We start from the raw sequence: 15,596 nt of genomic DNA, 5'->3' as shown, positions 1-15,596 counted from the left end.
ACTTGCTCACCATTTAAATAAACTTAATTTGGATTGAAGCCTGCTCTCTGCCAGGGGCTAAGGAATGAAGAGACCAGGTTGCTGCACAGGCTGGAGACTGTGGTGATGAGGATGGAGCTGCTCAGGCCCAATAGGGCTTGGAGTTGTGCTGGCTGTAGCTGGAGGGCAGGATATGTCTGGATAACTGGTTTGCAGCACTTGTGTGGAAGAAGCAGAAAAGGAATAGCAGAGAGGCACAGAAGCACTGTTCTCTTGGAGGTCAGGTGTGAAAGTTTGTCAGCTGTGGAGAGGAGTTCCTGGATTGGTTTGGTTTGGATGGTGCACTCACAAGGCTCTGGCATTTAAAAATCTTATGGAGTGGGGGATATTCCTAAACTTTGCAAGCTGCAGAACTCTGTGTAATGAGTGTTTTGATATGTCACAGGGACAGCCCATAAAGTGAGGAATTTCTGAAACCCTGTGTGTGCCTGCAGCAGCTGTTTGAAAAGGGGGATTCAGAGAAGGCTCCTAATGCCCTGAGAAGTCACTTTTTCCTTTCTGTTTCACATGCAGTGTCCTCTTTCTCTCTCCTTGCTGGCTGTAACAGGCTTGTATAGGGCTAACTTTCTATTTTAGACACTTAGCTGCAGTCAAGTGCTGGGGTAAGGTTCTGGGAACCAAATTTGGGGTTAATTTTATATAAGCAGGGCTTTCTGCTAACACTCAAAGGATTTTAAATAAAAGCTCAGCCACAGGGTGCTTGAGCTTCCATGTTGAACTAAAAGTAGTTCTTGTCTAATCCCCTTTTGCTTGAGAATGGTGTATAACAGGGTACACAGTGTCTCTACGGGTTTATTTGATTTTTTTCAACTCAGGTAATTCTTGATTTACAGTGATCTGATCTCAAGAGTCAGGAAGTTGCTCAGAGGATATGTTGGAGATGTGCAAAAGATGACATCTTCCAGCAAATGGCTTGGTGCTGTAGGTGTATTACAGGATTCAGTTATGCCAGTTTTTATTTAGAGATTTGTGGTGTGTTGTTGCTTGGGGATTTTTATTTTATGTTGCTTCTTCCAACAGTAGGAAAAAACTGAAATCCTGTCCTGAAAATTATCCTGAAATGGTGATTTCCAGTTGCATAGAGATACTTCGTTGGGACTGACAGCTCTGCTGTGGATATAAGCCAGGGACTGCTGCTTGCGCTGAATTTTTTAGCCATCAGTTTAAATAATTTTGTTTTCTTTCTGCACAGATCCTCATTGGTTTTATTACTTGTGTCCAAAAAAAAGCAATTACACCTTAATGTTTTCATTATGAACTTATTAATTATGTTTACTTGTATTGTTAGCTTTTATATTGCATTTACTGTGTATTTCTTATCTAGTGAGAAGTAGAGGTAATGGTACTACTTGCATGGATAGTGACATGGTGTATTTCCACATCTATGGATAGGATTTGGAGATGCATGTGGCAGCTTTGGTGCCTCAGCACTGTTAGAGGATGAGTCATTGCCAGGGGTTGTATCTGAGCCTTCAAATGTGGGAGCATATAAAAATCACTACTGTGCTGTTGAGAATCTTCACTTTCCTCCCTGCCTGCTGGTGGGCACTCGCCTCTTGTAGTTACAGATGGGCTTGTACAGTGCATAACAGTGCTTGCTACCCATCCTAATGCCAGTGTAATTTGAGAGGCAGTACATAAAGTGTCACAGTGTTCTATTTGGGGCTGAATAATGATACGCTTGCTGTAGCCCGTGGAAAAGCCGAATGCCCCGTGCTGAAAATGCCATGTGCTAAGCTCAGTGTGCTGGTCTGTAGGCCAATCTTATTATCTCCCCTCTTCAGCTTAGAAACCAAGCTGATCTTAGGAACCAACACGTTTATAAACTGTGACACTACACTGAGGCTCCTCTTCCACCTCCCGTGTGTTCCCTGCCCGAGGTACAGATGAGGCACCCCTTTATTCCAAAGCAGATTTGGTAAGGCACAGCATCGTATGTGCTGGGCTGTTGTGTGAGGCTGTGGCACTGCCAAGGGCAGGTGAGGCGTTTCTGTCCTCTGGTGCTGAAAGACAGCAAATGCGGGAGGCCCATGGGATTGTCTCAGCCGAGCAATGAACACCTTGCCGTGCCCTGCTGTAGTGAAGGATTTCTCTAGGTGCACGTCTGCTCCCATGGGCTCCAGGTGCTGAGGGCACCTCTGCCAGTCCCGGCCGGGCTGGGGAAGCCGAGGGTCACTCAGCGTGGCTGGTACTCAGGAGGGGCAGGCGGAAGCCCAGCACAACCCGGTGAGCATCGCTGCCACCTGCCCGCGGTGGAATGTGCTCCGCTCCCAGCCAAGCCTTCAGACGTTCCAGGGGAGAAGCGTGAGTGCGCTACTACTCCTGATTTTTTATCCCCCCCTTTTTTAATGCGATCGCGTTATTGTACGACCTTTGGGAGGGGCTGGGTGGAGGCGGGCAGAGAACCGTCCTCCGCCTGGATCGCCGTCCGCCCAGGGGGATGGAGTTTCCAGAGCATCCCCTCCCTCCCTCCGTCCGTCCGTCCCGTCCCGTGGCTGCGCTCCCCTGGGGTGGCGGCTCCCCGCACTTGGCCCCGCCGCAGCGAGGCCGGGCGGGGCGATCGCCGCGCTTCTCCCGCGGGGCTGCACCGAGTGCCGGCCGTGCCGGGAGCAGCAGCACCGCCGCCTCTGCCCCGACAGCAACCTGCACGGCCGGGAATAAAAAATTAAACCCTCGCTCCCCGCCGCCAAGGGAGGGCGGTCCACACCGCGGAGCTTTCCTCCGCCCCGCTTTTTTGTCGGCTTTTTCCCCGTTTTCCCCTTTTTTCCTTCTCCGGGAGGAGAACGCCCCGAGCGCGCTTTCCGCGCAGACCCGGGTTCGCCCGGCCGCGCCGAGGGGGCGGGATGGCGTGGTCGGCCCGCTGGGTGCTGTGCCTGTGCCTGGGATGGGGCTGCCTGTGCCTGGCTCTGGGCGACGCGCCGCGGCCGCGCCGGCTCGGGCTGCGGCGCCGCTCCGCTCCGGGAGCCGTGCGGGCCGGCCGCGCCCGGGCCGCCGCAGGTGAGGACGGCGCGGGGCAGCGGCGGCCCGGGCGGCCGGCGGCGGCCGACAGAGTGGCGGAGCACATGCTGCGGCTCTACGAGCAGTACCGTGACCCGCCGACACCGGCCGGGCCGTGGCTCCGCCGGGGAAACACGGTGCGCGGCTTCCGCCCGCTGCCCGCAGGTGAGCGCGCTCCGCGGCCGGGGAAAGAGGGCAGCACCGCGGGGTCAGAGCATCGCTGGGGTGGGGCCCGGAGAGCGCGGTGAATGGGAGAAATAAGAGAATTGGAGGAGTATCCCTTCCGGCAGGGACTGTCGTGCATTAGGTTATGTCCTGTACTTTATTGCCCTGCTACTTCTGCTCTGCATCGAGCATCACTGTCATCAGGATAGCTGAGTACAGTGCGAGGGAGGTGGAGTAATTAGCGGATCTTCTCCTGAGTCCCCCGTGTGTTAGTGGTGTTCTGCACCTGTAACTTCTGTTGGAGCCAAGGGCTGAGCTGCGCCTGACAGAGACGTGCCATGGCTTGGGGTTCACTGACAATGAGATGCAGCGGCAGATGAGGTCAGTTGAAACATGACTTAGGTGTCATAAATACTTCATCTTGGCATCTTTGGAAGGGTCGCTTACATCTCTCCGTGATTACACACTGGCATGCACAGGTAGATGGGTGAAAATGTAAAAACATTTTCTGTAAGGGAGGAGGATGTGTTTAACATGCCAGCATCTCAAAAGAACCATGTCCCAGCAGGAAGAGAAAAGTCACTGTTTTGGTGCTAACCCTAACCCTTCCCTCTTGTGGTTTTTGTGCATGTGAGCTCCACAAGAGCTAAATGGAATGGCCAGAAGCCAAAGATGAGCATTGCTGGGATGTCCTTCCCTTACCTGCTGCACTCCAAAACCTTGCTGCATGTGGGACAGCTGTAAGGGCACACACACAGTAGCCCCATTTGCCAGTCTCTTGCTTTTCTTTACACCAGTGCACTGACCCAGTGGCTTTTTCTTAGAGAAGCATCAGTGAAAGTGAGAGCTGTCTGAGGTTCAGTGACTTGCTTCAGGTCCTTCCTGTCCTAGGAAAGAGAGCCGTGGGTGGCAGGCTCCCTTGCTTCTTCAAAAGCAACAATGTCTTTTATAAGGCAGCTCTGAGCAGAGATCAAATACAATGAGGAATGAGTGGCTTTGGTGTCTTAGGTTTCAACCCTGCAAGTATCTCTGTCCACAGGAGAGGCTTTAGAGGAGTACTTGCCCTGGGTTTGGAGCATTGAGAGCCAGGACTCTGCCCAGCTGCTGCTCTTGCTGAAGAACTCTCTTGCCTTTCTAACGTGGCTTGTTTGCTTCGTGAAGTCTCATGTCCCTGGCTCTCACTGACTTAAGCCTACCAAGAGAGGGGAGGATGTAATATTCACTACAGCCCCCTCCCAAAAAAAGGAGAGGTTGTTAATGACCCTAGCAGAGCAATATTTGCTCTGTTACAGATATCTGATAAATGCCATTTATTGTTCTAAACCTAGAATGTTGTTGGTTGAAATCCCATCTCTGTGGTCTTTCTGATTATATTAGTACTCTCACTTGATGTTGAGTGGCAGCAGTCCTATAAACACACTGCTTGCTAATCCCTTTCCTCCTCTTCCAATACTTTCACAGATCGAGTGCCAAAGCAATAAATTGGTTTTAAGCATTGTTGACACTTTATTAACTATTTATGCAAAATATTTAACCAGTTAGCTGTTGTCTTTCTCTTGCCGTTGGCAGCAGCAGCTTATTTTGTGTGGTTATTGATGGCAGAAAATCTGTTTCCAGAAAGCCCTTATATTTGATGTTCCTCAGGGTGGTGGGTGCAATGGAAAGGCTTTTTCTGTCTTCTTCCTTGCGCCCAACTGCCTGACAAGGCCTGCCATGAACATGGCACATCCAGCAGTATTCCCCTTTACTTTGTCTCTAGATCCTCTGCTTTCACTGTTGCACTCCTTGGCTCCAAATTTCAGTCTCCCACAGGCTTCCCCTTGTCCTTAATGAGATGCATCAGTTAATTTGTGATGTTGCTATTGCTCCTTCTCATTTTACCAGTCCCTCTGCCAGCCCCTTCAGGACTCAGCTTTTTGTCTGCTGGGAGCAGAAGTTCCCCCAGAATTGTCCCATGTGTCCTCCATCTACAGCAAGAGGTCTTGAAGCAAATTTTCAGTGGTTTCATTTGCAGTTTAGCCTTGCAATTTAGTCTGACATTTTCAGGAGATAAACTCTTCCTTTTCTGAAGCACAAATTTTCTAAGCTCTCAAGTGTAGCTGTGGAACCTTTCTGTCCTTGCTTTTCCTCTGGAGGGGCTTCTGCTTCTTCTGCAGCACATGGGAAAGGCCCTTCCCCAATCTCCCAGACAGATTTTGGAGGCTCTGGAGTGTTGTGTGGTGAGACCAAAAGCTCGTAGGATTTGTTGAAGTTCGTCCCTGTTTCTAGTCAGAGAACAGAGGTGTCACAGGTGGCAGCTGTGGCCCTGTAACCAACAGGCAACAAAACCCAGCTAAGACTGATTGATCAAAACAAGCATCCTCATTCCTGGTAAAAGCAAGTTTCCCTTTCTGTGGCTCAGTTCTCTGAGGGGATGGGACCAGAGCTTCAGCCTTGTGTGGCACCTCTTTGGAGCCTCCTGCCCTGAAATCTCTCATGCACCAGACTTCACAACCAGGCTGGGCTGTTGCTTGTTTGGGCTGGGGCTTTTGGCCATTGATTTTGATGAATGTTCATGTGATCATTCAGGCAAATTTGTTTCCTGTTAATCTTGCTAAATTACCTGGGTGCATAATTGTACAGTTTGAACAGCCCAGGAAAGGGAACCTGTGGCTGTGACAAAGCTGAAAAGAAATCCCAGGCCTGAAATCCATGAGGAGTGCAGTGATATGTATATATATATATATATAACACATATATATGTGTTCAGTTACACTTCAGTACTGTTCTCTTTTATGGACTTAACTGCTCTAATTTGTTTCTCTGTATTTGAGTCGAGGGATGTTCAGCCTGTGATTTCTGCAGCAGCTCTTCTCGCTGTTGCAGGACATTTTCTGGGACAGCTCTGGTAGTCCTTGTTTTGCTTTGGACAGGCCTTTTCCAGTTCTTTACCTGTGGATGCCACAGGAGTGAGTGGTTTTCCATCCGTTGTCACTCTAAAAGACATATAGCAAGATCATGAGCCACAGTGGAGCACTGGGGCACTTCTGGCAAGGGAACTCTGGAGATGTGGTCCTGCAGGGGTGTCTGTACACGACTGGTCTCTCCTCCTGGAAGAGACCTGAGCAGAAATGTGCTTACTCTCAGCACTGCCTCTGGAGGTGTGCTGGTGGCTGCCCAGGCTCAGGAGTTGAAGGTCACATACCACACGAAGAGAGCGGAAAGATAAAAGCCTCAAATGCAGATAAAGCTTGCTTCTGAAAGCATTTTTAATCCTAGCATCACTTAAGGAACATGGCTTGCAAATGAGTCCTGACTTTGTTTGGAAGGTCCTCCTAATGGTGTTATAGTAAAGCTATACAGTCAGAAATTACTTTAAACTCTTTTTTAATGACTGAAGTTCAAGTAATTTCAGGTATTACACCTTCCCCTAGGCCAATTCTTGTGGTTTTAGAGATATGTTCTCCTCCCTTTCCAAAGGCTTTTCTTTCCTTTGCTGTGGTGCAAAGTGCCCACGCAAATGGGGAAGCGGAGCTCACCAGCTGCCATCAGCCTGCAGAAACCAGTCCAGGCCAAATGCTGGCCCCTCTGAGCACCAGAGTATCAGGGGCTCTTTGCAATAAGAGCTTTACAAATATCCAGTCAGAAGACTTGTGTTTTTTCCTTCTGTGTGTTTCTTCAGTTTTGGGGTTTGCTGGGTTTTTTTGCTGCACTCATGTAAATACAATGCAAGCAGTAGCATCCTGGTATTTTTCAGGAACTTAACAAACATTAAGCTAAGATTTGGGCAGATGGGCCCAAATCTGCAAGCCTCAGAGGCAAATGGGCAGGATCTGTAGGTTGGGCCTCTCAGGACAGAATTTTCTGGCTTCTGTCACTGTGTGTCTCACAGTGGCGCCATGCGTGTGAGCGACCTGTGTTCACAGTTCCCTGCTAGTCCCTGTTTCTAGAACACATTGCTTCAGCCAGAGGAGCTGTGGCATCAGAGCACAGGCTGTGCACAAGTTGCTTTTCACCCCAGCAGCCCAAGTGCAATGAGTCATGGCTGTGAGGATTCTGCCCGTATTTGTGTCTGCTGTGGATGTATCCCCTTAGCCTGCTTGGCTTGTGCCAGCTTCGAGCTAGATGTTGTGTTTAGTCTTCACACCTGCTGTGGTCCTCCTGCTTAAAATATAGAGAGAAGAGATCAAGTGGCCACTGTGCAGCACACTTAGGCTGTGCAACATGCAGATTTGTGGGTTTCGTACCATGAAACTCTCATGTAAGTTAGGTCCTGGGTATGCAGCTTTGCTGTTTCTACACAAGTTGTTTATTTGAGCAGCTGATAGCTTTAGTCTGTGGTGAACTTGCTGCTGTTTTATATCAAGTTGCTAGCTGCTGTGATGTTACCTGTTTTGCTAAAAGAATTAGTAAAACCAGTTTGGCACCCGGTCCTATGCTCTTTCAAAAGGGAGAACTGCATCCCATCTTTTCCTTTTGCACAGAACACAAATTGGTAACTAGGAAGCAGCAGCCAAGTAAGAGGAAGATGGGAGAAAAGAGAAAATCTGGTTTCCAAATCTGTTTTTGTTGAGGAACTTGTTCCTGTTTCCAGCTCCTAGTGAACTTTTGTATATGGGCTGTGAAGTGATGAGAACAGGATTTTGCACCGGAAACGCCAGTCCATTCTTAACCAGGCCCTGGCACAAGGGCACCTCTTTAATACCTCCTTTAAATGATGGCTAATGGTGACTGTATAACTAAATAGTCCTCGTTATTGCATCCTTTTTCACCCGTGGGATAGATTTGGCAGTCCATAAAAATGTCAGGGCATCCTCTATAAAGGTAAACACAGCACATGTTAGCAGATTCATTCCAGCTTATTGATGCCTGAAATCCCCCTTGTGACAGGAATCTGCCTGTGCCAGCGACCTCGGTCTTGACAGACCTACTGCACTTCCTTAAAAACACGTTTTTAATGCCGGTCACAGGCCCTCCTTACAGCTGTGAGTTGGTGTGGGGAGGTGAGGAAGTGTGAACCATGCCCCTAAGACCCAGCAGGTACAAGTACTTCAGCTGCTGTGCCAGGAGCTGGGTTCGAGTAAACAGTCTGGAATGGTTTCCAGCAGAGCAAAAACAGTGTCTCGTTTCAATGAAATGAAATTTTCCTGAGCAAAAGATGCTTTTGTAGTTATTTTAAAGCTTCCTTGACGTGCCTGTAATTTTTAAGGGTAATTTCTAGCCCGGGGAACACTTATTTCAGTGCAATGCTTACACCTGGGAGTCAGGTATTGGTGTCATACAAGTGGTGTGCTGGACCCGGTGCTCCCAAATTTTGATGGAACCCCAAGTTATGCAGTTGGGTTTCTCGAGACAGAATCTGGTGGATCCACAGATGTCTGTGCTGCCCACTAGTAACTGTTGTTGAGGTGATTTTGCCGATGAAAGATGGGAGAATTCAGAGCTGCTGAAGCTTGGAGGTGGTTGTGTAGGAAAATAGCACCATCTACTGCAAGTGCTTTGTCTTGGCATAGAGCTGCAGGCTGGAATTTAGCTTTTAACCAAAACTATAGACTCCCTCTGCATCTGCCCCATGCTGTCCAGAATTTCTTGATGAACAAAAGGAGCTTCCTTTGTCTCCCAATACAATATGCCAGTTTAGAAAAGGCAGGATTTTTTAAGTGGCATTGGTAATAAAAATTGAGATCAAAACTTGCCCTTCAGCATGCAGCAGTGATGCAAATAATAACTTCTTAAACAGGTGCCCATGAGACACCATGAATTCTCGCTCCTGAGACTGATCTACTCAGTGCCCTGCCAAAGTGTGTATTAACCTTATTACATCCCAAATGTAATGTCTGTAATAACCTTATTACATCAGTGGTTACAAACCAAGCAGAGATCAGGTCCTCATGTATGCCTGGTACAAGCATAATCAAGGGCTGGTTTTGGCTTGAGGAATAAAAAGTAGGCTGGAATTCCAGGTAAATCTAGTTCCCTGGGCATCTGTTATAGTGGTATGTGACTTTTTAGTAAGTTACCTGTGTGCTCTGCTGCCAGATGAGACTGAACGTGTAAACAAAGATGATTCCTTAGGTTATTCGGCCTTTTCACTCTTTTGGCCCTGTTCTACTGAAGAAAACATGGAGTTTTTTCCATAATTCCATGAAGCAGTGCATCTGCCAAGTTGGGGAAGAAGGGTTCTCTCTTTCTTCCTGCTTTTTTAATGTACTGATTGGAATACTATGACACAAAAGTGTTCAGAAGAGGAGGAAGCTGCTTGGATTGCTGAGGTAGGGATGGGGCTGCACAGGGAGAGTCCAGGCATTTGCTACACTTACCTGAGTGGCACTGGCCACTGGGATACTGCAGACTGGAGGCACAGGACATGAAATTGTTAATGTCTGTGAAAGATCAGTACTGGAAATGATGTTTTCACTTGCCTGGGCAGGAGGCTTCCTACCTTGTGTGGAGAGTGGAGGCGGTGTGGCTGGTCATCCCTAGTCCATGGCCATCTCTGTGCTTCTCTTTGCTTGGACTGATCCTTTGGAGAGGCTGTTCACACACTGTAATGTCCGAAAAGTGTTTAATTCTGCATGCCCCCGTTTCCCTCACGTGTCAGGATGTTTCCAGCCCTTTGGGCGGGGCTGCAGACCATACCTTAGCTACACTGTATTTGAGTTTTCCCTGCCAGCCTGGTTTTACAGCCTAACATTCTGATCTGTATTTCTCTTTTCTCTGAAGGACAGACATAACTGCAGCCCACAGGGATTTTTAGAAAAATTTCACCTTCCTCTTGAGCCTTGCTGTTGCACTTTGTGGGGGTTAGAGTCCCCCACGTGTTCTACCCCACGACCCCTCAAATCTGGTTTTGGATTGGCTTTCTTTGCGCTATTGGGGTTGCTCTAGTACCGTCTGCCTGCCTTCAGCTGTATGAGTAAATACCTTCTAACTCTGGCATGAAAACTGATGAAGTGTCCAGGATGGAATGACTAAATGTACCCAGTGTAACTGATTGCTCTAGAGGGAAACTTCAGGTGTGATTACTATCTGACTTAGCCAAAAGGCTGTCAGAGCAGCCCTGTGTCCCCTCTGGATGACATTTTTAGATGCCTGTATTCTTATGTGATTGCTTGTTTTTCTAGGGAGCCCTGAGGGCCAGGAGGTGTACGTTTTTAACCTGACATCACTCACAGAGTCTGAAAATGTCCTGTCAGCCTCAGTGTATTATTATATTGGTGATCTGCTACATGTGAAGTGGAACTGTTCCGAGCCCAGTGGCTGTTCCCATCACCAGCACAGGAAACCTGAAATTCAGATACACCTTTCAGTTTGGACCTTTCCTTCAGCTGGGAGCCCGGCTCGGAGCCTGGGACATTTCCTCATCAATGTCTCCTCTGCTTACCAGGATGTCCTCTCCTGGCAGTGGAAGGACATCACTCGGCTCCTGCACGAGGCAAAGCAAAACAACGAGCTGCTGATCAGCGTTAAAATGGATCTGCCCGGCCATCATCCCTGGGAAAGGGCCTCTTCCTCCCACGAGCCCTACATTCTGATTTACGCCAACGATTCCGCCATCTCCGAGCCTGAGAGCGTCGTGTCCACTCTGCGAGGACACCGTCATCCTCTGGCCAGGGCCCTTCCCAAGCCACAAGGCCACAGGAGGAGGAGACGCTCTGCGAACGTCCTGTTGCCGCTGCAGAACAACGAGCTCCCAGGAGCCCAGTACCAGTACGGGGAGGAGCAGAGCTGGGAGGGCACAAGGCCCTACAAGACCTTCCAGCCACAGCTGGCAGACAGGGCCAGGAGCAAGAAGAAGCAGAGGAAGAGCCATCTGCAGAAGAGCCAGACTCTGCAGTTTGATGAGCAGACACTGAAGAAGGCGAGGAGGAAGCAGTGGAACGAGCCCAGGAGCTGCGCCCGGCGCTACCTCAAGGTGGATTTTGCAGACATCGGCTGGAGCGAGTGGATTATTTCCCCCAAGTCCTTCGACGCCTATTACTGCTCAGGAGAATGCCAATTCCCAATTCCAAAGGTATGATGCTTTTTCACTGTCTGTTACCATAACCTGGGCATTTTGTTTGCCATGTCCGAGGGAATCCAAAAGCAATGGATACAGGCCCACTCACTGTCAAAATATCCCATGGTTTGTATGAGCTGATTGCATGAGAGTAGCAAGGGAGGCTGATGTGCTCCTAGCCCTGTGACCTGGATTGATGAACTCTGCTCCAAATGTCCAGTGTCATTCTTAGCAACATTCTTAGTAGGTCCTGGAGGCTGCTTAAACCTGGGATTTGAGGCTGGCCTAAAATGAGGGGCATGCACAAGTAACAGCTGCAGGAAACATCAGTAAAGGCAGAGCTCTTGGACTCACTGCAGCCTTTCATTCCAGAGTCTTTGGTCCTGCCACAGAGAAGCCAGAGCAGTTGGTTCCAAAATATATGTGGCATTTCAGTGGCTTAGGGAGCCAAGGGAGTCTCCCTTTGAAAGTGGTGGGTGGAAGAATGGCACACAAGGGGATGGAGCCCAGGCAAAGCAAGCTGCAGAAGATGGGGTCCTCTCCTTGGAGGCATAGAAGACTTGCCTAGCTCCAGCTGCAGGGGCAGGCTTCAAAGCTGGGCATCACAGGATCTGCTGCTACTGAGAGTGTGTTTTCAGAGGGATACCCTGACCCTCAGGCAATAACAGACAACTCTGTGCCTCTGTGTACATCACGTGCCCTTGCTGAGGGTGAGCCCCTAGAGTTAGCAACCTGATGGGTAATGGAGAACAGATGTGCCCCCCACACCTCCAGATGTGCATGTTTTAGCCATGCCCTGGTTCTAGCCAGCTGGTTTGACTGCTGTCCAACCCACCTGTGCTGGGAGCATGACCTGGCATAGAGGTTGTGGGCCATGGAGATGTTCTCCTGTCAGGAATGAGAGCTTGCAGCTGCCTTTTGTGCCCTGCTTGTAACCCAGCTGCAAGGACACCCCGCAGGACAGCAGGTGTTCTGCCTTGTGGCATGTGATCAGCAGGCTCAGGACAGCTGTTGGGCCCCCAGTTATTCTGGGGAGAATGCTGCCCAGCAGCTGAGTAAGGAAATGTGGTTGGGGGCTTCCAGAGCTTTCACTTCCCTTTGAAGACAGAAATGATACAGAAATCTGAGTTGTATGATAATCTAAAACTTGTTTTTAAATCCCTGGCTGCTACTGCTGAGGGGTATAGGTACTCTTGGATTCAAAGCAAACCAACAGAAATGTCTTTGATCAGCTTAGATGGGGACTTAAAACTTCATGTACTAATGTGCTGAGCAAAAGAGATGACAAGCTGGAATTCACAGTTATTCCTGCTCTTTTTGCAGGTCCATATCTAACCCTTAAGACTGACTCTTTTTTCCCAGAACCGAATCATCTCTCATTCCAGCAAAACTGCAAGTTGAACATTTGGCCAAAATGACATGGTTCTGTGTGTTTCTCAGGGACATGTGATGGGTTACACACTAAGCTGTTTTGATTCCCAGATTGTGTGTGTAATACCAACTCTAAAAGCCAAAGCAAAAGTCCCTGGCTAAAAGCTGCATCTTGTGCATTTTTCATGCTCACTTATCTCTTGTACAGATACTTGGATCAGGAAACATTTCAGGGTTCAGAGAAAACCTTTGTGCTTTTCATTTCTCTGCATTGTTTTTTTATTTTTATGAACACCTTAATGGCTTCTGGTTTTGTGACCAAGCAGTCGCCTTACCAGGCAGATTGCCTTTCTCTTCAGAGCAAATCGAAGCTCTGGTGTCCCTTTTTATGAATTTAGGGAACTTTGCCCTTTGAAGTTTCTCCTCTGAGGAAAATGTCACTTTAGTATGAGGCAGAGCTGTCTTGGAGGCTCACTTCCTCAGCAGTGCCACTGGCTGCAGATGTTCCAGCTGAGGAGTCTCAACAGGGCCCTTTGACAAAGCAACGTTAATGTAGAGTAGTGAATCCATGGCAGTGTGGGTGCAGTGACACGTTCTGCCGTGTCTTTCTCTTGCAGGCCATGAAGCCATCCAACCACGCCACCATCCAGAGCATTGTGAGAGCCGTCGGAGTCGTCCCCGGCATCCCCGAGCCTTGCTGTGTTCCTGACAAAATGTCTTCCCTCAGTATCTTATTCTTTGATGAGAACAAGAACGTGGTTCTGAAGGTGTACCCCAACATGACAGTGGAGTCCTGTGCGTGCAGATAACGCCTTGGGAGGCTGTGGGCAATGCCAGGGTGAGGGCTTGCTGTCTGGGGAAGGGGTGGGCAGGAGTCTCATCATACCTGCTTCGTGTTTGCACTGCCATGCATCTCCTTTGGACAAGAAAATGTAAAGAAATCCAATCAGTGAGAGTGGAAGCAGGATGGTTTCCGAACAGCGATTCCAGGGGAAGTGAAGACAAACTTCATTTGTCTATGATTCTGACCAAGAGGCAAGGCTTGGGAATGGCACCTGACTGTACCTGTTGGAAGTGAGAGGGGAAGGAAGGATCTGTAGATTTTTGAGACTGCCCAAAGGACATAATGATCTATTTGTGTACAAGATTTTGGAAGCAGCACAGGCTGGTACTTCCTATCTCTGTTCTAATGGTGACTAACGGCGAGGGGAGGTTAGAAATGTAGTAGTCTTCATTTTAAAGCTAAGTTTCTTGCCATAGGTTTTAGAGTAGTACAAGGCAGCAAAACAAATCTGACATCCTGAAAGCCGTAGGTAAGCCCAGGGCACCGTGCATCTCCTTGCTAGGAGGTTACCCACCTTGTGTGCGAGTTTCTTTCCCCTGACAGTGCTCTGTAATTGAGCCCTTGGGAGCTCAGCAGCCCCGGGCACTGGAGCTCCAAGCAGCCCTGCTGAGGGCATCCCTCTGAATTCTGCTATGGACACTCAGCAGGCCAGGGCTGTGGAAATGCCACCCTCAGTCAGGTGGCTGAATGACTTGTTCACCTCACCTCAAGTTCTAGAACAGTCTTCCAAATAATCTGTGGGCTGCCTGCCTGCAAGGGCGCTGTGGCCAGGCTGTGCAGTGGCCTCTACTCCCAAGTAACAAGTGACAGGACCAGGGGTCACAGCCTCCAGCTGCACCAGGGAAGGGTCAGGCTGGACATTAGGAAGAATTTCTTCATGGAGAGGATGGTCAGGCAGTGGAAGGGGCTGCCCAGCGAGGTGCTGGAGTCACCCTCCATGGAGCTGTTCAGGAAAGGGGCACTCAGTGCTCTGATTCAGCTGGCAAGGTGGTGATTGGGTTCTTCCATCCTCGGGGGCCTCTGAACTCATCAGCAGCAGGGTGTCACTCCTGGGGCAGGGCTGGTCCCAGAGATTGGCACCCTCAGCTGAGGAGAGGCTTGTGAGTTTGCAGGATGGGTTTAGTGGCTCCTTCTTCCTTCTAAAAGCCCAGCATTTTTAAATGTTTTCTGGGGAAAGGTTTATCTGTGTACAGACTGTCAATTTAAAAAAGTGAAAATCACCCCCAAGAAAGAAAAGTTATTTTGTATATGGAATGAAACTTTTACAGATGCTTCTAATTTATTTTGTATCCATGGCCCTCCTAATGTGTCCTCCTTTATCTCAGCACTCTTCAAGCCGTGCAGTTTTCTCTGTCAGTGCAAAGATGAGCTGCCAGGACTGTAGGGGAGCTCCAAAGGACAGGAGCACCCGCAGGGTGAAGGGCATGTTTCACTGCTGATGGATAAGCCTGTCTGCTCTGTATTGTTTTCCTCCAGTCATGTGGACGTTGTGCTCGGAATTCCGGAGAAGCGGAAAATAAAATGGCTTTAAAATGAAAATCCATGTTTTCCTGTGTGGCACTCAGGCGTTTCTAAGAACATTCAGGGCTGCCTGGGAAAGGCTTTCCTGAACCTCTTCAGGCTTCTGGTGCTCAAGGCTGAGGGATTTGTTGTGCAGAAAACATCCAAGGCTGTCTGCCCCGGGTCTGGATGTGCATTTCCACAGTTCGTCAGAGTGGGGAAAGGCCAAGAGGCTGGCGGGAAGGGCTTCCTCCCAGGCCTGGGCAGCCTCAGGACACCTCAAGTTTTGTTTTAATATGTTTGTTCTCTTTTGTTTCCAAGCCCAGGGCTAAGCTGGAGAAAAGGTGGAGAGAGTAGAAAGTGCGACTCCCGTGTTTAGATCCATCCTTGGATTCCAGGCTCTCCTGGTGGGTCTGTGCTGCCTGAGGGAAGGAAACGTTGGCAGTACCTGTTTGTTCACCTGTGCAGCTGGGAGGAGACACTGAGCATGGAATTGCAGGGAAGCTGCACTTGTGTAGTGACTGGAGGAGAAGCATCCTGCCCCATGTGCTGTGGTCATTTCCCCTCTGGATCCTTGTTTCCCTCTATGTCTCTGTGTCCCTCTGTCCTTGTTGTGTATCTGTTTTTTTCTCTGTCTTTCTCCATGCCTCACTCATGTTCCTTTTTATTCTCTGTGGTGCTCCCTGAGACATCGTTCCTCAC

The 15,596-nt window shown here is 49.2% G+C and overlaps 1 protein-coding gene across 1 annotated transcript; it reads left to right on the top strand.

Annotated features, from left to right (window-relative positions):
• The first annotated feature begins 2,882 nt into the window (after window positions 1–2,882).
• BMP3 (bone morphogenetic protein 3) lies at window positions 2,883–14,914 on the top strand. Its single transcript, XM_054294854.1, has 3 exons — window positions 2,883–3,201; window positions 10,305–11,194; window positions 13,168–14,914. The coding sequence occupies exons 1-3, from the start codon at window positions 2,883–2,885 to the stop codon at window positions 13,357–13,359; spliced, it is 1,401 nt and encodes a 466-aa protein (XP_054150829.1). The 3' UTR covers window positions 13,360–14,914.
• Window positions 14,915–15,596: the final 682 nt, after the last annotated feature.

Source organism: Melozone crissalis, unplaced genomic scaffold (assembly GCF_028551555.1).
Source record: "Melozone crissalis strain CALT ecotype California unplaced genomic scaffold, PUWL_Pcris_2 ptg000006l_1, whole genome shotgun sequence".
Taxonomy (NCBI): domain Eukaryota; kingdom Metazoa; phylum Chordata; class Aves; order Passeriformes; family Passerellidae; genus Melozone; species Melozone crissalis.
This window is presented reverse-complemented; position numbering and strand designations above follow the sequence as displayed.